The 23,663-nt window shown below is 46.5% G+C and overlaps 1 protein-coding gene across 6 annotated transcripts in view; it reads left to right on the top strand.

Annotated features, from left to right (window-relative positions):
* Positions 1 to 23,663, top strand: part of HCN4 (hyperpolarization activated cyclic nucleotide gated potassium channel 4) — a 164,673-nt gene that overhangs the window by 86,480 nt on the left and 54,530 nt on the right. For all 6 annotated transcript variants that reach the window (XM_021407853.1, XM_021407851.1, XM_021407852.1 and 3 more), the window contains one exon: positions 9,095 to 9,518. In XM_021407853.1, coding sequence (XP_021263528.1) covers positions 9,095 to 9,518 — 424 coding nt within the window. The remainder of the gene's footprint in view (positions 1 to 9,094; positions 9,519 to 23,663) is intronic.

Genomic DNA, 23,663 nt, shown 5'->3' with positions numbered 1-23,663 from the left:
CAAGCGAGGGATTCAGAAGATCAAACAGTGTAGCATCACCAGGCCCTTAGCATGTCAGTCTCATGTATAATGGATGCTATGAAATCAATACACATCTAACACCTTGAAAACCTTTGGGATTCAGCATGGGGAGCAGAGGAGGGAGAACAGAGACATATTTATAGGTGCAGTATGGTGGGATGTGAAGAGAAGGTTAAGCTCTCTGGCTTAGGCTTTCTGCCGTGAGCACAAGGGTTCCTGCAGGCTTTTTTAAATACTACGAATAGAAAATTGTACTTAATTCTTTAACTCTGGGGGAATGTGGTGTTGCAGGCTTCTTCTGATGAAGTTTGATGAGAAGAGCGTGGAGAAGAGGGCTTGGATCTAGTGACAATCTTTAAGGTCGCCTCCAACCTAAGCCAGTGATTCTAAGAGCATGTCTGATGCACTGGTGTGGCTGTTTAGGAAGCAATCCCAGGCCACCAGCAGCTGGTGTGTAATCTGTCCACACCTCCCACTCAGCAGGGAGGTTGATGAGTTCTAATGTACCTGCAGTGGTGAGAGGAGGCCAGCCAGACAGGCTAGAGCCTGGTTTGTCAGAGGTTGCACTGGGCTGCTTTCCATCTCCAGGAAACCTATGCTTATAAATCTCCCACTGAATCTGTACTGTATTATCTTCCCAGTGGTATCTCCAGCCACTCCTGGCAATGAACTCTCACTGCATAACAATTTATATCATCCTGGGCAACGGTGCTGTGAGAGCAATAAATTGTCTAGGCCTTCAAAGAAGAGAGGGAATAAGCCTTCCAACAGGTAATACCCTCAAAATCTCACTGCTCTTGCAGCTCGTACAGGGGAATTGTCTGTGAGCTGGTAATAGCTGTGGTCAAGCAAGCGAGAAAATATCACTAATGCTGTTTTTAGTTGGAAATGGGATGTGCTCTGTATAGGCCTCAGTACTATAAATTTAGAGCCAGCACAAACAAGGTCTCTTGTAGCTACCCTTGTTACTGCCTGCGTGTTTGTTTTTACCTTTCAGGAAAGATTCTAAGTGTAGATTTAAAATACTGCTTAATTTGTGAGGCAGATATCTGCAGGCAGGAAGGCAGCATGCTTCAGGAAAGTGGTCGACTGACACTGCACAAAGTTGTGCAAAATCCACCGTGGCCTTTCTTGTTCTTGTTACATGTTTGTGTTTCAGCTTTGCTGGAGATGAAATGCAGGAGCATATTGTTTGTGTGTGATGCAGTATGTCTGCACGCCAAGCAGTAGGTGTAAGCGTTTCAATACATTTGCATTTATTGAATGGCAGATTGCACATAAAACTCTTGAAAATGCTTGTACAATTTCTATTAAGCATGCTGTAGGATTAGGCGATGGATGTTGACTTTGCAGATTAGATGTCCAGAAGTCTCATTATCCTAGGACATGTGCAAGCCAGGCGGCAGCGCTGCAGCCTGTGTCCTGCCGTGCCTCGAGCTGGGATGGAACGACACCCTGCAAGGTTTGTTCAGTCTGCGTGAAGCTGAGCTCAGTGACACCCCTTGCTGTGTGGTTCACATACGCCATTAGGAGGAACTGGAGTGAAGGACAGCACTGTCTAGTGGTTAGAGTGCTGTTGCCCTATCCAAGTCACTTAAACTCTATCATCTGCTTCCCTGCCTGAGTGAAAGCTAAATACACTTATGAGAAAGGGTATCAGCAGCTTTTTTGGATAAGGTTCCATCTTTTTTCCACATGCTTGAACAGTTCTCTTAATGTGGTTTTGTTCCATGACTGGTTCACTACAGCGCAAACATGCTTGGGTTTTCTGAGATGGAAACAGTTAAAGAGAATGAAGTTGTTCCAACAAAGTCGGGGAGCATGGGGACTGTCTGCCTGAACTGGTTGACAAAGCCTATTTTAAACTGACTGGTGCTAGATGGAGGCCATAGAAATGCCTCTGTCTGGTCAATGGGGTTGTTGTGAGGCAGCCTGCTTCGTGGCAGCCTTTCTGGCAGCTCCTGTAGGCAGTGCTGAGTGTCCCAGCTCTCCAGCAGAGCCCCGTGGGGTGACATTTTTTGGAGGTGCCACCATGCAATGTATTCCCCCAATGCAGAGGCCAGAGTCTGTGCAAGGTAAAGGCTTTGCCATTTTTTCTTTTAGCTAATACTTGAAGAAAAAGGCAACTCACCTGCTAATGACCTCACATTGCATTTTGCAGTTTGTCAGGAGCCAGTGGGAAGTGCAAGCTCCATGACTTTCCCCATCACATCAAGAAGAACACTGCCCGTGGTCTGCTCTGACCGCTCCGGCAGCAGAGGCTGTGCCAATAGCTACCCAGCACCTCTTCAGAGCACTGCACTGTCCTGGTAGATTGCCACTGACACAAGGTCTACTCGTCCTTAATTCTTCTGAGCCCTCCTGTAAAAATCTCTATACCACAAATATTGATCTCTCTGAGAAGCCCGTTAGTAGAGTGAGTGTGTTGGAGGTACTACCAGAGAGCTAATAATTTAACTCACATTGATGTAATGCATCGTGTTTTCTCAGCTAAAGAAAAGAAATAATTCATAATGTGCAGTGTTATAATAGGGTAAATGCATCAGCGCCTCAAATGTCTTGTTTATAAATTGTCAAGCTGGAATAAAAGTATCACTAAGTAATGTGTATATTTATATTTCAACAATGAAAGAAAATGGAAATTTCCCCTTTGCTGTTAGCACAAATTACAGGATACGTCATGACTAGGAACCTCTTTTGAAGGTCGGCACCCACACTTTCTAGCTTAGATTTCTGCATAACTCACTTAAACCTTTAATATCTTATGGTCGATCTATTTGCAGTGTAGGATGATTGCCTCCTTAGGTCTGTTGGCCTAATTCATGTAGGGCCATTACTTGGAAAAAATGCAGGCTGTTGATTATAGTTTAAATAGTGAAGTGTTAGATTTAAAAATTGATGATAAAGAAGCAGTAAAATGCTAATGTGCTGCTTTGCTTGGACTGCAAATGCCATCTGAAACTATTGCATAAGCAATAGCTTTCTTAATTTTCCACTCACCAAAATCCATGTAATTATATTTTAAGATAATAATATGGCCACGTATGGAATTCTGCAGTTCAGAGGGGATTAGGTGAGCAATTGTGTAGATTGGAGATAATCTAAGTGAAAGGCTAAATTGAGACCTTAGAAAATATCTTGCCTCAAGTAAAACTGACAGTTGAATTCTATGAAGATTTTATCAAACACAGCATGAGTTTTAAGAAATCTGGCTGGAATGAAAGTGCTGCAAGGCACACACCTCCTTTGCAGTGTGTGCAGTACGGCGAGGTGTCCCTAATCATACACCTGCTTATGTAAGCACTTAACAGTCCTGACGAGCTAATAGTCCTCTTGCTCCTGATGAGAAAGCTAATCACTTGCAGAATTGTATTCCGTCTGAAGAACTCGTTGATACCACTTACTCTTCAGTACTCAGCTGAGGCCTCCTTATGACTGTGGCATCGAAGTTCCAAAGAAAGATGCACAGTTCAGACTGCCAGCAGTCTGTGCCACTCGCTGTCGGCAGGAGATAGCTGGAACACCTTCACCAGACCCGGAGGTAATCTGCCTGTAGCCCTCCACCACTGCATCAGCTCTGGGTGTAGCTCCACTATTTTATTTTCTGTGCATTTGCATAGGGAACAACGGGCAGGGAAGCTGAAGTAGATGTTGCCCGAGGAGGCTGTGGCGCCGCGCAGCTCTTTGCCTCGTGCTGCAATGCGTGGAGAATGCACAGCGCTCCCAGGGGTTTTATTCAGGATGGCAGGGGATACATATTATTTGCATAGATTGCATAGAAGGAATTAAAACTGTTTGTCTTACTCTTTAAACGGGTTCCCTTATCATTTCCCATTATATAGCACAGAATATTTCTGTAAGTCATTTGATTTTTTTTATTTTTTTTAAGTGGGTATTCATTTCACATTGGTTTTCAAGTGCGCAGGTATTTGAATAGATCACTGTGAATAAATTCACTTCTAGCGAGTGAATTCGTGGACTCGGTAGCTGTTTAAGTGTCCTTTGGTGTGTTTAGGAGCAGTGAATCACCACATTCCTCCTGTTATCTCTGTGAATAATGCGAAGTTTGTAAGTCTCCAGTAGCAGTGCGCCTACTCATATCTGCAAGCAGCAGCGCTTCCATAGGCAGGGAAGGATCTCTCCCAGCTTCTTTCTCTCTCTCTTTGGTGGTGTTACCTACGTGAATGGCTGCTTGCTGGAGTAAACTCTCCTCCCACCGTTGCTGCTCCAGCCACACTGACATCCACTAATGCTCTTTACAGAAGAAGATTTCTATTTCTAGGCCCACGAGCAGTCCTGGGAATTAAAGTGCGACCTCTCTCCTGTCAGGGTAGTTGCTGGTGAGCACAGCAGCGCATAACTCAGCATGCAGCTGGAGGGGGAGGGGAGCCGCCGCTCTGCAGAACAGGGCAGATTTTCATCAGTTCTTTAAAGGAATAACATAGCAATCCCTCCCTGTGCAAAGCGGAGGATCAGGATGTCACTGGTGACTCAGTAGGTGGCACTCTGTTTCCTGAGTGAGCTGTAAGCCAGTGCGCCTGCCTGGGCTTGGTAAAGTGACTGGATTTGTCTTTGGTTTTGGTATTAGCACGATATGTTCATTAAAGATGTGCTCTAGTAAAGTAGGGAAGGTTCGACAGGGCGTCTGAGCTGGATTCCATTGGTGAGGATATCCTGGCTCCCTGGCATTTTCGGTTAGATGCGTTGTTATTTTTGCCTCCTTTCCGTGCACTGTCAGGCAGCTCCTCAGTTCAACCCCGAGTTGGCTGCCTTACAGCAGAAGCTGCAGACATCCAAAAAGCCTTGTTAATTTAGAGGCGAGGTTGCCCAAGTCTATTTTCTCTTGACAGTGCAAACACTACTGAGCGAGGAGAACAGAAGTTAAGGCCACAAATGTGCCCCACTCAGGGACAGTCTTTGAATGCCAGAGCGACGCAGCGATGCTGACCTGGCTAACCTCGGCAATTCATTATTTTCAGTCCAGTGGTTGCTATCCTTCCTGAGCTCATGTACTATAAATGGTTACACTGCATCATAGAATAGATTTTAAAAATCAAGGTTTATTTAATAAAAGAATTACATCCAAAAGCAATATTCCTTGGCTGCTGTTGAAGTACACGCTAGGCAGAACAGAAAGCTGATCCAACTTTCTCATCCAAACCCACAAACTAGTACCTACGAAGCGTTCATAGTTTCGCATCAGCTGTGTGCCACCAAAGATGTTCAAAGAGCATATGGTCTGGAAGTGCCTCTGCCCACGTTAATTCTCACACGTTTTGTTGCAGCTATTTAGAAATCAACCATTCAGAGGTTGCAGTACATGTTAAAATGTGATTTTCAGCTCCAAGAAGTGGTGTAGACTTGGATGTAGTATTAAAAATAAGTATGTTCAAACAAGACATCTGGCTTACATTGTGCTGGCTGTTCCCCATGCTGCAAGCTACTCAGTCACACTAAGTCAGCTATAATAAAACAATACATTCATATATTTTTTTTTAATGTAAGCTTTTGAAAATGGGAAAAGGGAATTCAGGTTATCAGAGGAAGATATTCATAGTACAAATCTCAGCTGGACCCTTTTGCAAGCCATGCAAACAGTTTGCTGCCTGGTCATGCTGAAGAATCAAGTTCAGGATCAAGCCCTTAGCCTCAGACTTCAGCGGACGAATCCCATTCTCTCAGTTTTGCCGTGTGGATTCTCTGCTTGCAGGACAAAACTAATTAGCTCCACCTGCCTCTGATGGGTGTGATGGAGCCAATTTCATCACCGTCAGCTCTGGGGAATCCCTGGGTGGAAGGAAGACCAGAAACATAAAAAACATAGATTGCTAATAGCTGGTGCTTGCCCTTACATACATCACATGCACTGCCACTCTGGCCAGTAATTTAGAGGGAGTGAAAAGTGTTCCTTGGTGTAAATACAAAACTCTGCATGGATGGGATTAGAACTCTGAGGTGCCGCAGTCCCTGAGAGTCCATTTAGTGTAAATCCAGTTAACGCACTCTGAGCAGATCATACTTTGTGTGTAAGTTTAATGTTCAGGAGATCTGGAATCTTCATAGTTGCAATTTAACTTTCAGGAAGTTTACATTATAAAGACAGGTGAATTTACTGTGCTGGAGTAGTGTGCACATGAAATCCTTGGTGGTTTCCAGCTTTTTTTACCTCCTTCCTCGAGCCCAAAGGTTATCTCCTCCCTGCCATTCTGGCTACCCTGTTGTTAGAAGGCAGTGCACTTGATATAAAAGTTTACCTTCTATGTTTTGTAAGTGGTGGCTTTAAAGGTCAGAATGGAGGGGAGTCTGACAATAATCTGTAGTCACCAGGGGTTGTTCTCTTGGGGAGAATGGTGGTTTAAGAAACACACAGCAGCAAATTTTAGCCCTTCTTCTCAGCTAGTCCATGTGACAAACTGTGCTTCCCCATGGGCAGCTTGGCACTGGTTTGTCATCAGCACCTGCAGGCTGGGACTGTGGAGTATGAGCATCCTAGAACTGAAATATCAAGAAGTGCTGTAGATCAGGATGCAGGACAGCTGACCGCGGTGTGACCACGCTTGACTATAAGAAAAGTCAGAAAGTGATGCAGTCAGACAGAAAGCATTCTGCTCGAGCTGTGAGCATCCTAGCCGCTGTTGTCCCCAGTTGCTGCTTAGTACTGAAATCACCAGCCATCGCAGAAAAAGGAGGCAGAAGAATCTAGAGATCTCTGAGGAAAGCCACTTACCTTTGCATCTGTGCATGTCTGGCCATGTCTGTTTCGTGCCATTAATTTGAAACCTGGGAAAAATAATTTTTTTTTGTGCTTATTTCCTCCTGTATCCCCTGCAGGCAAATTAAAGATGGCTGGGAGGTTATTTATTTTCTGTAATAACATACACAGCTTCCCGACTTCCTGCTATTGGGCGATTATCTAGATTAATTGACTAGGAAAGATGTAGCATCATCTCAGACCCTTAATAAGGAAGACCACAAGATAGATTCACGCAGCAGTAATGCATATTGCCATATGACACAGCCTTGCTCGTAGGAGCTCATGGACCTATCATGGACTTATCTGCTGAGTGTCTACCAGCACCTACTGTGCTTTTATATGGATGGAAGGATTGCATGGCACCTTGCCTGTGGGGGCATGACACCCGCAGGCCAGGGAGCGAGAAGTGGAGAACATATTAGGAAACCTCGCTGGTGAATAACTGCTCGCACAAAAGCCAGTTGCCATCAGCCTCTGCTGAATGTTTCTGGGAATTGTGAGTATGCTGGTTTGTGACTCTGTCTGTCCATGTGCTATGACTGGCATCTCTAATATGCTTAGAGGTACTTCAGAGTGTTAAATTCTGATTAGGGAGAGAGAACCTATGCAGGCAGGGCTTTTGAGGCATGTTCTGCCCTTCTGTTGCAGGTGCTTCACTGCAGCAGTGCTGTTCTGCAGTAGGTCAGCCTGGGCCATGGCACAGGCTTGAGGGAGAACAATTCTTACTAAAACTAGATTTTGAGGATCTTCGAGGCACATCTCCTTTTTATAAAACATTTCAATGATTTTGACTGTAACCAATCTGACAAATGAACAAGCAGCACGTGCATATCCTTCTTTGACAAACCCAGCAGTTTCCTTCATCATGTCACTGTAAATCCAGATCACACATTGACTTCACCGGTATTGAGATGGTCTGACTTAAGGGAACGCACAGTTCTCTCCCTTGTGCTTGAATCCTGTTCAGTTGCTGTTACTTTTTTATGGTCTAGGGAGTTGGGCTTATTTGGTACTCAGGAAGTTAATATGAACATAAAACACCATGCTAGTTTGTGTGACTGACTGGAAGAGCCACTGCAGCTTTCTGAATGTTGCATCTTCAGGTACAAGCAACCAAACGCGATAATCAGTTTGCTCTGTGCACTTTGTTCATTCGCTGTGACAGGTGCATCTTAATATAAATTATTTATGATACCTCACAGTGTAACGGTAACAGCCCTGTAGCATACAGTGTAGAGCTGATGGAACCTTGGCAAGGTGATACCATAGCACATTGGCATCTCTAAACGTGAAGCATCTGGAAGGGATTGGACCACCACTGTGCTGGGCAGTGAGGGTCCTTTGTGAGACTCCTCAACAAAGTATGAGATCCAGAAATAATTTCAGTCCTCACCCTGGGTGAGCTACAGCAATATAGAGAAGGCTCCTGTGTTCTAGGAAACCTGCCTTAGCAGGGGGTGGGACTGGATGGCCTCCAGAGCTCCCTTCCCATCCCTGTGATTCGGTGATTCTGTGTAATACCATGTGATTGTGTGTCTTTTGTGCTAATACCCGGGGAAAATCTTTAAAAACAAATAAACTAGGAACTATTTAAACTGTGTCTGTCTTCAAAAATGAAAACAAGTGTTGCTGTAAGGTCTGCTGGATACTATTGACTTGCCATTAAGGTGAAAATAAGTTTCTTGAAGACTGCGCTTCATGGCACAGTAGCTACATGTTGTTCTTTCTGGATCTGTGACTCTGGGCTTTATTGACTATTTTTGTCCAGCCCAGGAGTCTATAATAGAGTGTGGACTAACCTCAAAGTCCAAGCTCAGTGTAAGCCCTACCAAACACTGGAGATTCCAGCAGGTTCTAGATCCATCCTGATCCCAATGCCGTCAGTGCTAGCTACTTCTAAAGAAGGATCAGATTGTAGGGAGCAGGCCTGATAAGATAAATCCAAATGGCTTTATTGACTTGCTGGCTTTGAGCCCTTCCAAATACCTGTTTTCTCTCTCTCTTTTCCTAGCAATGGCTACAGTAACTTCAAATGTCTGTCTACTTGGTGGCCCTGAAGGCCCAGTCAAAGTTTTCCAGTGAGCATATCCAGTCAGGTACCCAATTCCTCTCTGAACATTTTCAGCCAGAAAATGAGTGCCCTCTTGATATTAAATAATTACACTGGCAGCTTGTGCACTGGGAAAACATCAGGCAGACTGGCAAAGCTTAGGTAACGAGCAACAATAGAGATGTATGAAGCACATCAGTTCTGTTGATGAGAGTTCCCTGTTCTCCCACTCCACAGCTGATCTCACATGTCTCTGTCTTGCTGTCCAGGTTTTACTGGGATTTGACCATGCTGCTGCTGATGGTAGGGAACCTGATCATCATCCCTGTGGGCATCACTTTCTTCAAGGATGAAAACACTACCCCATGGATTGTCTTCAATGTGGTTTCGGACACATTCTTCCTCATCGACCTTGTCCTCAACTTCCGAACAGGCATTGTGGTGGAGGACAACACAGAGATCATCCTAGACCCACAGAGGATCAAGATGAAGTACCTGAAGAGCTGGTTTGTGGTGGATTTTATCTCCTCCATCCCCGTTGACTACATCTTCCTGATAGTTGAGACCCGCATCGACTCGGAGGTGTACAAGACAGCCCGGGCACTGCGCATTGTGCGCTTCACTAAGATCCTCAGCCTCCTGAGGCTCCTGCGGCTCTCCCGGCTCATCCGCTATATTCATCAGTGGGAGGAGGTGAGCAGAGGCTGTGGTGCACTTGCATCCTAAATCTTTTCTCCACTTATGCTGGTGTTACACAAAGGTGCTTTTGCTGAATGCCCATTCTCCTGCTCTGTTCCAGTGTGAATGAAGACTTGTGTCTTGAGTGTAACACTTTGCTTTTAGCAGGTTCCCAAGAAGGCCTTCAGAATATTGTTACTTAGTCACTTGAGACTGTGCTGTCTCCTTCAGGGTCGTAATATGTATAATCTGGGGAGAGGATGCATGGGCTGAAAGGTGAGTCTGCTGCAGGCAGCGTGAAGTTATGAGCTGCCTGTGAGGGGAGCAGTTAACATGCTGTGGCCCCCTCAGAGACTCAAGAGTCCAGAGGTAGCACAAAGGAAAGGTCTAAAGACAGCTGGTTTGCAGAACCTGTGGCATTTATTTATCCAAGAAACTTCTTTGACATGCTTAGGTCTTAAATAAATGGCTTGGTTATATATTTATAGCCTTCTTACTATCTAAATTCTCTGACATGGTGTTAAGAGGAAGAAGAAAGAAAAACATTCTGCGGACAAACAGGGTCTATTTAAAAACATAATGGTCTGGTGAAAAGGAAAAGCCCCACTAGTCCGTGCTGTTCCCAGAGGAATTCCAGTATAGAATCAAAGAATCATAGAATCACAGAATGGCTTGGGTTGGAAGGGTCCTCCAAGATCATGTAGTTTGAACACCCCTGCCATGGGCAGCGTTGCCAACCACTAAATCAGGTGCCAGATCACACTGCCCAGGGCTCCATCCAGCCTGGCCTTAAACTCCTCCAGGGATGGGGTATCCTCGACTTCTCTGGACAGCCTGTTCCAGCACCTCACCACCCTCTCAGTGAAAAATTTCCCCTGACATTTAATCTAAATTTCCCCTTTTTTAGTTTGAAACCATTCCCCCTTGTCCTGTCACTATCTACCCATGTAAAAAGTTGATTTCCCTCCTGCTTATAAGCTCTCTTTAAGTATTGGAAGGCTGCTACCTCTTCTGGTACAGTCTTCTCTTCTCCAGGCTGAACAAGCCCAGCTCCCTCAGTCCATCTTCATAGCAGAGGTGCTCCAGCACTCTGCATCTTTGTGGCACTCCTCTGGACCTCTTCCAAAAGCTCCACATCTTTCCTGAGCTGGGGACCCCAGAACTGAATGCATTACTCCAGATGGGGCCTCACAGCAGCGGAGTAGAGGGGGACAATCCCTCCCTCACCCTGCTGGCCACTCCTCTTCTGATGCAGCCCAGGATACTGTTGGTATCCCAGGCTGCAAGCACACACTGCTGGCTCATGTTAGGTTTTTCATCTATCATGATCCCTAAGTCCTTCTCTGCAGAGCTGCTCTGAAGGAGTTTTCCCAGTCTGTACTTATATCTGTGCTTGCCTGGACCCAAGTGCAACACCTGGGCCTTGGTGAACCTCCTTAGGTTCACATGTGCCCACTTTTCAAGCTTGTCCAGGTCCCTCTGGATGGCATCTCTTCCTTATGTCATATCGAATGCACCGCTCAGCTTGGTGCCATCAGCCACCTTGCTGATGTCATTGAAAAGATGTTAAAGGATACTGGTCCCAAGTCAGACCCCTGGGGGACACCACTCATCACCAGCCTCCACCTGGACATAGTGCCATTGACAACCTGCTGGCTGCGACCGTCCAACCAATTCCTTTTCCACCAAATAGTCCGCCTTTCAAACCTGTATCTCCAATTTAAATATAAGGATGTGGTGAGGAACAAGTTGTCAGGTTTCATGTGAGTGAAGCCACCGCCTTACAAGTAGCTTGAAAATTGGTTATTTTTTTCCCATCTCTGTGCTCTCCAAAGCAGAGAGAAAGCTCCCTGCAGCTTTCTCCGCATGCCAGTAGCATATTTTCAGGACAAGGAAAGCTGGTCAAGGCAATTTCATCTTCTTTTCCATTTTTTCTCCTCTGCTTTGGAGCAGAGGCTGACGCAGAGCATGATCTAATGCAGAGCATGCTCCTGGGAATGTGAAGGGGAAGCAGCCATGCAAGTCATAGCTAGATCGCACTGAGCTGTCAGAAAACTAATTCATGACAGAGGTGAACCTTCTTCCTCCTTCCAGCATCACGGACTCAGAGAAAGAGCATTGGTGCACGCTTCACAAATTTCAGGCTTCATCTTTGTAGCCTTATAATTTGTGAATGTTTCACTTGCAGCAGACCACAGTGCCTCACTGAAGTTTGGGACGACTTTTGTGTGAGGTGCTGTACAGATGTATGGGGGGGAGACAGCTCCAGCCCTGAAGAATTCACTACTAGGTTAATTTGATTCATAGCACAGACAGACGGGAAGTGCACTGAGAGATGGAGACAAATGAAGCAGAAATGTCTTCCGCGGTGTGACTCAGGAGCTCGGAGACTGAGCTGAGCAATGAAATATCTCCAGCTCTATTGTCTCATCCCTTGGTTGCTTTGCTCCTCTGTCCTCTAATCGGAGAGCACTAGGGAAAGGTGAGCTGATGGCTTAGGCTGTTGTCAAAGTAGGTCCTTCATACTGATTTACGGGTAGCTGCGGGAGCACAAAGCTCAGCACTCGCTCACGGCTGCTACTTGACTTCCTTTCCATAATGTGGTTGAAGAGGAGTTGAATACATTTGTGCTCATTGTACTGAATTTTTTAAAAAACATAATGAAATGTAAGCAAATCAGCTCCCTTTTCCTGTCTTACTTCTCACACAGTTTCACTGAGCAGCCATGTGTAATTTCACTCTCATAATGCAGAAGGGTGGGGCATTCTGCCCATTTGCTGGCTGCTCAGGTACCAGGGCTCAGCAGCACTGGGTGTGCTCCGGGTCCCTCCTGAAAAGCAGGCACCCTGGAGTGATGCAGTGCTGCAAGTGGAAGGGACAGATGGTGTTGGATTGCAGTTGGAGACTGCAATGCAGACTCTGTTATGCATTGCAGAGCCCAGCAGAGCAAACACGATTGTCTTTTTTCAAACAGGGCTCGACCCAAGCAGCAGTTTTCCAGGGAGAGTGTGGTACTAGGAGGTTTTCCACCTTCTTGAATGGGAGAGAGAGACAAAGAGAAGGGGCAGTCTTTTGCCACTGGTGCAGTGCATGCTGCAGAATGACAAGGAGATGGGAAAGAGAAGTGCTTCTTCATCTTTGTGTGGGAGTAAGCTGTTGTGCTCCCTGGAGCCACACTGACAGCTCTCGGAGCAATCACTGCTGCCATGGGAAACTTAGCTCCTTGCTTCTACCTGCCCCTGAGACTCCGAGACCTGCATGAGGAGGAGAGGAGGATGCCCCGTACACAGAGATGTCATTCTCCTTGCTCTGTCTCCTATATGAACGTTGCATTTACGCATTAGTGTCAATGTGAGTGAGTACAGGGATAAGTGGACACTTCCTGAGTTCACAAACAGCAAGCCTCTCTGTTTCTTCTCCTGCAATTGTCCATGCTCTGCATGAATTTATCACTCACCCTGCAGTGTGGAAGGAACAGCCTTCTGTAGGGCTGCAATGCTGTAAAACAGCCAGCCGCTCATCAGTTCCAGATCAATGCTAGTCATGAGTCTGTGGGCTCAAGAGCCAGTGGTTTGAAGTGCCTGCACTGTTCTGTCTCAGCAGTAGATCACTGCAACGTCCTCCCCCAGATCTGAACCGAGTGCTTTGGGGCCTGCAGCTCGGCAAACACCCTAAAGAAAAAAGACACACAAAAAAGAAAAACAATCCGTTGCACTCATATTCACTGGAGTACGAAAAAAAAAAAGCCTAGTTCCAAATGTGGCAGTTTATTTGCATTATCCATTTTGCATGAGTTGTCCAAGGAATGAATTTACCAGTAGGGCAGAATATAAATAGAGTCTTTCTGAAGTGTCTGCCTGTATCTATCCTGCAGTCAGAAGCTCGACTGCAGTGTAGGAAGACTTGGGCCTGGTGAGCCTGGGCATTGTAAACTTCACTGACTGGGAGTTACCAAGTGCATAAGCAGAAATGCAGGATGCAGCCTGGATCTGGAGCTGTACTGCTAAGATTAGAGCAGGCCTAGGTATTCCTGTCGTACCTTGGTCCTAGCCACGGGAGCAGTCCAAAAATGGCCTAAGAGAAGATTACAAGATTACGTGTGATCTCTGGAGCAGCTAGAGAAGTGGTGGTGCTGGAACAGAGGCTACTGGACAGCTTGAGCTCTCAGTACAGCAGCAAAGAAACTGGAAGCCTGCAGAATGCAGTATATGCTAGCTGCCATACACACCTAGCATAACCCTGCTTCACACTGGCTGGCTTGGTGGTACCCCAGGGGAGCTCTTGTCATCTTGGCCTTTGAAGCACTCCAGCGGCTCTTCACAGGGAGGCTGGGCAGGTTTGTGGTTCTTGGCATGTGAAAATGGGGGCACGCTGTGGCTCACGGACACGGGGAGCTGTCGTCTCTGAGAAACTGGTCCAAGAAAGCCAGCTCTGAATATCAGCATCTTACAAGCCTCATCCCAAGGTCACCCAGCAGAAATAATGAAAGCAGAGTAATGCCATGTAGCCCATATACCCAATCAAAATGCAGTGCAGATTGTGAGTGTTAAACAAAAAATCCCTTTAGGTTTTCATGGGCAAAATTGATTGAATTTTTTTTTTTTTCTAAGAGCAATTTGCTGAGCTTTCCCTATTTTATGCACAACATCTACCCCAGCGTTTGGTGCCAGGATGCTGTAACCTATGTTTAAGATCAAGCTATTGTGACTCATGAACAAGGAACGTTTATTGGGATACCAGTAAAGTCCTGCTCTTATAAATTGGTTTCCAAATAGCACATAAGCAACAGTAGCCAAAACATTTTCATTTCAGAATCTTTATGAGAAATTATGGTGGGAAGGAAAGGAAATAGGTGGTTTTCAAATATATCACAATGATAAGAGATTATCATAAGTGAGGGGATTTTTTAAGATTTGTGTCAGAAAAAAGAAGTTACAATTTTTAATTTCAGTGGCTGGAATGTGAAGAAAAGGGCGATCTAGTGATTTTCCAGCTGTTACTTCAGTGTAAACATGGAAACCTTCCTGAACGCTGTCATTTTCTTCCCTCGAGTGTCCATGTTGTACAGAAGTTTCAGAATAGAGGAGATGCATCTTCTCAGATCTGTTATTGGCCACAGATTCAGATTTCACCTGGAAGATGACATTGCTTTTAGGAAGATTCAGAGATATTCCTAAAACCGACCCAAAGTCTCGAGGGGCTATGTGGAAGAACAAGGAGAGAGCTTCCAAAGACCATGAGAATATGGCTCTCAATTGATTTTCATTTTCATTTGAACAACTAATTCCCCTCGGTTCTTCTGACCTATTTGTAGCCTTCCTTAAATTAAATTAAATTAACATGGCTAGTGGCCTGGGGGATGTAATGTTAGTCCAAATCCATAACTAGCTCCTGAGAGGGGAGGAGCTGGGCAAAATGATTGTAGTCAAGCAGCACAGCGGGGTCCCATTCCATGAGCAGTTCAAAATAGCTTAGCAGATTTTTCATCGATACAATTTGCAATTCTGTCGCACTAAATAGCAAGGCAGCCCCAAGAGAGTAACTCATTAAAACCTCTGACCACTCTTGAGTAAAATCGGACTCAACAAATACGGGGAATGAGGCAGGGAGAGGGAGAACGGGCTGGGTTTCTTCCTTAGTTTGCATTACCTAATTTCTGAAGGCAGCATTATCAAGCATTTGTCTTAATGTCATTGCAAGAGCTTATTAGAATCATAATGCCTGTTGCAGTAATTTGCATTCTCTCTGCACAGTGACCCAAAACTGGAACATCTTTTCCTTTTAGAAAAAATCCCGGCTGCACTGCAATCAATAGCAAAAAACTAACGCTGACATACTAGAAGGAGGCTGCTCAAGATTTTACCCCAGCCTTTTCCACCGAGCTATTTTCTCCTGTGCAGAATATCCTTGTGAAGAGAGGACAGATGACCGAAGTAGGCAGGTGTTCCTTATTTCTGTACAGACACTGCATCTCCCTCAATGGGCTGTGGGCAGGTAGTGACCCACTCCTGCCCTGTGTCACCCCTCAGGAGAAAGAAACTTAAAAATTTTTTTTGGCAGAGTTTGTCTTCAGCAGGAGCTTCTGCTGCCGTAACACAAATTAAGCTTTCCACCTGGGCAATGGGAGCGCACAGTTGTGAAGACAGTATCATAAAAGATCGGTTATAATGAATTACAAGGAGCAAGGCAAATATTTGAATAGCTGCACAGCTACAAAGGGTGCCATAAAAAGGAAAAAGCCTTTTCTATTTTTTGCAGTCACCTTCTGGCAGTGCTTAATGCGTCTCCTGTCAACAGGATGGTATGATACGGGGAATAGATGGCTTGAGGGGCTGGGAGTAGGGCGCAGAGCCATTTGTCTCTAGGTCAGTAGTTCAGATCCTGCTTGCAGCAAGTGAAAGCCATTTGCCATCTCCTGGCTGTTTTGTCTCTGATGTGTTCTTCGTAGACAGGTGCCTGCGTGACAGAATCAGCTGGGGCTGGCCCTGGTAAGCCGCAGGCTCCCCTTTGTAGCAGCAGTGGGGTTTCAGTTCTGCTGCACACCTGAAGTCCCCACGGATCATGGTGTAGGGCATGTAACAAGAGGGTCTTGCTGGCACCCAGCCTCCTGTTCCATGTGTCACAGGGGCTGTCAGTCTGCGCGTTTACACTGCCCTGAAATTATGAAGGTTTTCAAAAGAGAAAGGCTGAGCTCCTAATGATCCCTAATCACTGTGATAGCTGGTTGTTGCTCCAGCCTTTCATTTTTCTCTTCCCTCCAGCTCCTCCTAGCCTACTCCTTCACTGGATGCTGTGTAAGTTGCCTTTCTCTCAGGAGCTCACGTCGCCGCATCTCTCTGCCAGCACCAGCTGCCCGCAGCTCGACTCCCATATCTTGCAAGCTGCCTGCTGTTCTGCTTCAGGCCATTGTTTTTGGAGAGGACTTTCTGGCAGGCTTTGTTATTGCTGTTGTGTCACAGTGACAGAGGGTCCTCAAAGGAGGCTGGTGTGAGGAGGTTCCTCCTGCAAGCAGTGCCATTATCTAAGACTTAATATTGTTGAGGCTCTGTGTTGTTAAGATGTGCAGGAACCCTAGGCCCTCAACATACTGATACAGCTTGCCACAGTGTGTATGTGATGTATATGTACATACTGCTGGCATTCGGAACAACCAGTGCAGCTTTTGGAGCCATTCAGAGGGAGATTCCTGTTACCATTTGGGTTGCTCATCCACTGCCAAATCTGTTTTTGCATTAGCTGTATGGGAATAATGTTCTGACAGACTCACTCGGTCCTTCAAGGCCAGCATGTCTGAGGCACATTAGCCTTGGCGAGTAGGAGCAAATTAATTGCTCCTCTCATTGCAGCTTCTTCCAGGAAGGCACTATTGATTGCATTCATATCAAGTGAAAAACTTTAATGAGGTAGCCAAAGAGAACAGCATTGCCTCACCTCACTTTTCTTATTTAGCAAGACAGGGTTGGAAAGGACTGTGCCAAATCTGTATGTCATGTGGATGAAGCAGGAGCTTAACCATGGAAAAAAGGAAAAGAAAGAAGAGAAAAAGAAGAAAAATGTTCGTTAGTGGGGAAGGACAAATGGGGACTGGGGAGTGTAAGGAGGAGCGTGGCTGCATGGGGTTGCTTTTTACCACAAGAGATGAATATCATAGAATCATAGAATTAGCTAGGTTGGAAAAGACCTACAAGATCATCCAGTCCAACCATCCACCTACCACCAATAACCCCACTAAACCATGTCTCCCAACGCTATATCTAAACGTTTCTTGAACACCTCCAGGGACGGTGACTCCACCACCTCCCTGGGCAGCCCATTCCAGCACCTGACCGCTCTTTCAGAAAAGTAGTATTTCCTAATGTCCAGCCTAAATCTCCCCTGGCACAACTTGAGGCCATTCCCCCTCATCCTGTCACTAGTTACAAGAGAGAAGAGGCTGACCCCCAGCTCACTACAACCTCCCTTCAGCACATCTCCTTGTCTGTACGCATTTACTGCACCCTGTGGCAAGTGCTGTACTGTTGCGGGGCTCCAGGAAGGGCAAGAAGCCTCAGTCCCTCTTGCAGACCAAGCTCACTAGGACAGAGTGCAGCGTTCAGACCTGCGGCCCCAGCGCCATCACTAGGTAATGCTGTGAGATGAGGAATTCATCTGCCTTGCTGTGCAAACAAGGTAGCCAAAAGCAAATTCTTACCTTTAGAAGATGCTGTGCACTGAGGAAAGGGGATAGAGCAATGTCAGCTGTGCAGAAGAGGCAGGCCCCATCCTACCTGAGGTGTGCACCAAGGCTCAGCTAGCTGCGAGGGCCTGACCTGGGTCATGCTGGCTGCAGGAAGAGGGAATGTTCCTCCACAGGGCAGCAAACCCGAGGCCAAGCTTTGGCTCTGAGCAGTTCTCACTTCCACACCAGAGAAAAAAAACTGCCAGCCACAGTGCAAGACTCCGCAGTACACCATGTCCACCTATCACCAATACTTCCCTTTAAACCATGTCCCTCAGTACAACCTCTAAATGTTTCTTGAGCACCTCCAGGGTTGATGAATCCATCATCTCTCTGGACAGCCCATTCCAGTGCCTGACCACTTTTTCAGAGAAGTATTTCCTAATGTCCAACGCAATTCTCCCCTGGTGCAACTTGAGGCCATTCCCTCTAGTCCTATCTCATGTTATACAGGAGAAGACGCTGACCCCCACCTCACCACAGCCTCCTTTCAGGGAATTGTAGAGAGTGATAAGGTCTCCCCTGAGCCTCCTCTTCTCCAGACTTACTTAATAATCCCAGCTCCCTCAGCTGCTCCCCATAAGGCCTGTGCTCCAGACCCCTCACAGCTTCATTGTCCTTCTCTGGACACACTCCAGGGCCTCGATGTCTTTCTGGCAGTGAGGGGCCCAAAACTGAACACAGCACTCGAGGTGTGGCCTCACCAGTGCTGAGTACAGAGGGACAATCACATCCCTGCTCCTGCTGGCTGCACTATTTCTGACACAAGCCAGGATGCCATTGGCCTTCTTGGCCACCTGGGCACACTGCTGGCTCATGTTCAGCCGAGCATCAACCAATATTCCCAAGTTCTTTTCCTCTACACAGTCTTCCAGCCACTCTGGAAGAGACTCTCTACACAGTCTTACAGCCCCAAGCCTGTAGCGCTGCCTGGGGTTGTTGTGGCCAAAGTGCAGGACCTGGCACTTGGTCTTGTTGAAGCTCATCCCACTGGCCCCAGCCCAGTGATCCAACCTGTCCAGATCCCTATGTAGGGCCTTCCTACCCCCAGGCAGATCGACACTTCATCCCAACTTGGTGTCATCTGCAGAGTTACTGAGGGTGCACTCAATGCCCTCATCCAGGTCATCAGTAAAGATACTGAACACGACAGGCCCCAGTACCGACCCCTGGGGAACACCACTCGTGCTAGTACAATGCAAAACAGCCTTACTTTCCTTGCTAGTTTGAGGTGAAAGGAGGAAAAGGTCTTTCTGGGGAAGGACAAGCTTCACTCCTTCATACACAGAGAAGTACGAAGGTTTAATGGGCAAGAGCCTTATTGATGAAGTTATTTTCTGAGCACCGCTGTGAAAAGAGCTGTTTTGAAGACAGTTTCAGGACATGCAATTATCCAGTTTGCCAGCTTAATGCATTCAACTTAACCTCATTTTTATGAAACAGAAATCAATGTGGTAACTTTTTCAGAGCAGAGAGATGACATTTTATTCTTGCTTTTCCCACAAGGATGCATATTTTTAAGCTTCCTCGTCTACTTTAACTCCTCCCTCTCCCAGTTTTGATTAAGCAGGAACACCCCAAGGGCTAGAGGGAAGGATGAGGCATTTTCCACATTCCCAGTCGGAGTGGAAAATGTTTATGCAATCTTTTTCAATGCATGGCAAAATTCTCCTTGTCTTTATGGAAAAGGACTTGGAACTGTGTCTATGACCTCAGTACAAGAACCTTTTTTCATTCCACTGCCATGTCACCAGAAAAGAATTCCAACATGATGTTGTTGATGATGCTGATCTTCACCCCAGAGTTTCATTCCAAGGAATGAGTGTCCCCTATTCTTTGCCCTTCCAGCCTCTCTCACTTTGACCTTAATGGTTAGGGATATTTTGGTAATTATTCCTCCCTTGTTTCTTCTCCCCTTCCTAAGCGGGAAGTCCTGCAGAACAACAGCTGCTGGAGCTCTGCACTGGATAATGTCTCTCCAGAAGCTCTTCAACAAGAGCACACATAGAATTGGAGAGAGTAGTGTTAATTGCCCTATTTGTGATTAATATGCCTCCTCTCAAGTACTTCTTCCCCTAGCACATCCTAAAGTGTCTTGCACCACACCCATGGTATTTTAGTCAAGGAACAAATGTAAAATTGGGCACTGTTCCTGCTCTTTTGTAGAAGCAGAGCCCCAGCCCACTACGGGACATAGATATCTTTATGTTTTGTGGCTTTTCATTATACTGTGCTATGCCGAATAGCATTTCTCTTGAATTGTTGACTTGAGGTAGATGAGAAGAGGATGGAATCATGCTTACTTTGTATCTTTGGTCCCTAAGAGGCAGGAGAGAAGGAGAACGTTGGTGAATGCATTTCTCAAGTTTGGATCTAAGTCATGAAGAGAAGATGATGGTCTTTAGAGTATACAATTAGATTTGGAATGCGAGACAGCAAGCCTGAGGGGAAATATGGAGGTCAGGGCCAAGATCTGAAGGTGGCTGGGGACAAACTGGAAAAGAAGTGCCTCAGTGCAAGGCTGTGTGCAGAGAGCTTAAGAAGAGGAAGAGCTGGGGTCCACAAGACACTGCCCAGTGCTGTAAGGGTGCATTGGGCCCCACCCCAAGTCTCCCCACATGGAAGGTCGGGTGGGGGAACCCGTGGCAGGTGAACTTGGAGAGAACCTCTGTGCACTGGCAGTGACAAACAGTCAGATGAGCAGCAGCAGTGCCTCCTTGTAAACGCCGGGAAGAAACTGTGAGGATAAAGTCTCTTAAAGCAGCTGACAGGCCTGCTCTTCCTCAAGGCCCTGGAGGGGGTGGAAAACAGTTAAGACGCAGCAGCTGTGTTTATTGTGTTCTTTTTTTTTTTTCTTCTCATTTATATATTTTTTTCACCCAGCAAACTACCGGCTGTTAATTCCTCTTGATTTGCTGTGTCTCAGTGCAGCCCAATTTGGAGAGGCTGTCCCTCAAATAGGGTTGATTAGACTCCTCTCCAGTATGCATCACCCAAACATCTACTAATTCCACTTTATCCCATCAGTGTGCCTGGCTTTTCTGATGCTACAACGAATTAAGCTGGAATTGTCTAGTTAATTATATAAATTGTGTGCAGCCAAAGTCCAGAGGTGTCTGTCAGGGCCCAGCAGTGACCACCAATGAAAGACCTTATGCAGAGAAGCAATTTCTAGTCATTGTCTTGCCCCTACAATTCAAAGCAAGTGACAGAGTAAAAAAAAAAAAAGTGTGATTCAGGTTGATTGCACTTTCCCCAGCAAGCTTTCCCCCTCCCCACAGGCTTGGCCTACACGTAAGCCTTGCTCCTCTGCATTCCAAACACTTCCACGAAGATCTGCTGCCTGCCAGGACGTGCAGGCATCTTACCAGCTGGCTTTTTCAGCTGATAAATCATCCCAAGCTTGTAGATATGACAAAAGATGAATAAGAACTTTCTCCTTCAGCTCTCTGCGCTCCAAATCTGAAGACACATTTATGTTTTGTCTTGAGAGTTAGGCAGACCCAGTCCAACTCTGGAATGGGAAAGAAAAATGGAGGAAGGAGGAGAGCAGAATGAGGAAGAAATGAAGGATGGGGAAGGCCTGCTGCATATCACATCTGTCCTGGCACAGAGCTATCTGATCTTCAAGGGCTGTTGTAAGATCAGTTTTAAATGCCTCAAGTAGTAAGACACTGTCACTTTTCCTGGAAAGTTCATCTCGCAGCACTGCCTTGTATACTGTGAATGGGATTACTTCCAAATACAGGAGATTGCCTTGCTTAGCCACGCTCTGACTGCTTTGGTCCACAGAGGACAAGTGTGCGAAGAGCAGAGAGCTGGCCTTTGCTGTTTCCAGGTGGAAGAGATTGGTTTCTCCAGCACAGAAAGCAAAAGGAAAGATCTCTCATATCCACTGTGAGGGAGGAGAGTGAATGTAGCAGGATGTAGCTCCGTCCTGCTTTGCTGCCTTGCACAGAGCTTCCCATCACCGTATGCGGGGTAGACTCAGTGCAGCTATGGGAGAACTTGAGGAATCCTTGCTGGAGCTCCTCTCTTGACCCTTGGCAACAATGCTGCTGGAGACAGGATACACATGACACTGCTGCTTCTCTTATACAGATTTTTGCCCCTCTCTTTGCCCTCTTCAAGGTCATTTCAGCAGTTGGCAGGGAAGGAAGAGTGCAGTCCATTTTAGGAAGATGGAAAAAACCCTTCAGTTTGCAAACTGGCTCACTGTGAGCGCTGGGAATGCAGACAATGAGAGATGGAGCCAGGCTGGAACATGTTCCTCTCTGGCCTTTACCCTTTCCATCCTCCCTGCCTTCCTAAGGCAGAGCATGCTGTGAGCTTCTGCAGGAGATGCTTCCTTTAAAAGGAACTTTTATCGCAAAGCACTTGCCCCTTATCTGCAGACTTCAGATGGGGACGTGCTGCACAGAGTGCTGACTGGAGACACAGCAGCTGGCAGCAGCTTTCCTTCTGCTGCTGAAGGGAGACAGCTCCCTGGACCTTGCTCCCAGCCTGGCTGCAGCAGCGCAGCTGCCACGCCAGCCATGCACAATCACGGGAGAGGCAAGCCTTCCCCTATAAAGATTCACCAGCATCGCAGAAAAATACACACACATCTGCTGGCTTTGCTCAGTAGCACGACGGAAGGGGAATTTTACATGTCGGAGCTGGATCATACCCACACTGAGAGCCCGTGAGCTTTGGAGAGGTTGGCACAGTCCCTGTGGAAGCTCGTAGTGTTTCATCACCCCTGCTCAAACTTGCCCCTGGGTTCTACAAATGTGGGGCAGAGAGCTCCCGAGGGTGGAAGTGTAGGGCTGCTCTGCCATTTCCTTGCCTGAGAAATGGTGCCCCAGCCTGAGCTGCAGGATGTGCTGCTTGTTTCAGCCTGGTTCATTTTCCCTTCCTACCTCGACAGCCTGCAGATGGAGGGCAGGTGGCCTCAGAGCCCAGCGTCTGAACCTGATCAACTAATGGGGTGAGGGAAGGAGTTGTAGCCAGTGCTACAATCAGCCATTTGAGTGAAGTAGTGCCTGCTTTGATTCGCTAGCAATTTTGGGAGTAATTTGGAGGAAAAGTTGCCTGCATATGTTCCCTCCTTCCCAGGGAAGAAGTGAGCTATAGGACACCATCCCAGATATTGCTGTACCATCTTAGGAGGGCAGAAATTGTTCTTGGGATAAACTTTTCAGGTAAGAGAGAATGTTTGCATGTGATTGAAGTGGAAAGACAGCAAGCTAAAAGGGACAGGGGATATTTTATTTCCCAACAGGACTAGGCCCCACACAGTGGCTTCTTGTTCCCATCACTTGTTTGTGGATGGTCCGGAGCTTACCCAGTCTGACAGCTAACAACCAGCCTATTGCCTCTGGGGCTGGCAGTTCAGCACACTGTGGGCTGCTTTCTGGAGCTGGAAGGTGGCAATGTTGCACCAATGAGCCAGCTTAATTGACAGCTGGCCCAGAAAAGGAGATATGCTGATGGATGGGAGGCAGCTGCTAACTCCAGATGCCAGCTCTGGCATCAGAAAAGAGGCAGGAGAATAGACCAGGAGCACACCAGTGGTGGGGAAATGAGCCTGGGACATAGAGATGTGAGGGGGCTAGTGCTTAACTGCGTTGAAAGCTTCTCTGCTTCCTACTGGGAAGACCTGAAGCCCCCCATTTAGGGTTTTCCATTCTAACTGCATCCCTATATATTCTACCTCTCACGCTCAACACTTTCCTCCTTACCTCTCTTTTCAAGTCCAGCAGGTTTGAAGAAGAACCCATTACCAAATGCTTTCTCATCAGTCTCATCAGATGTGTTTACATCCTCCATGAGGTTCAGTCTGCAGATGAGAGAGGAGATCCCTAATGAAATCCTAATGTTCAGATCATTTCTGCTTGGGAGAGTTAAGAAGCTCAGGCTCAAATACCAATCACTTGCTAAAAATTTGCACACGAGTCTAA

The sequence above is a fragment of the Numida meleagris genome, chromosome 9, assembly GCF_002078875.1.
Source record: "Numida meleagris isolate 19003 breed g44 Domestic line chromosome 9, NumMel1.0, whole genome shotgun sequence".
NCBI lineage: Eukaryota > Metazoa > Chordata > Aves > Galliformes > Numididae > Numida > Numida meleagris.
This window is presented reverse-complemented; position numbering and strand designations above follow the sequence as displayed.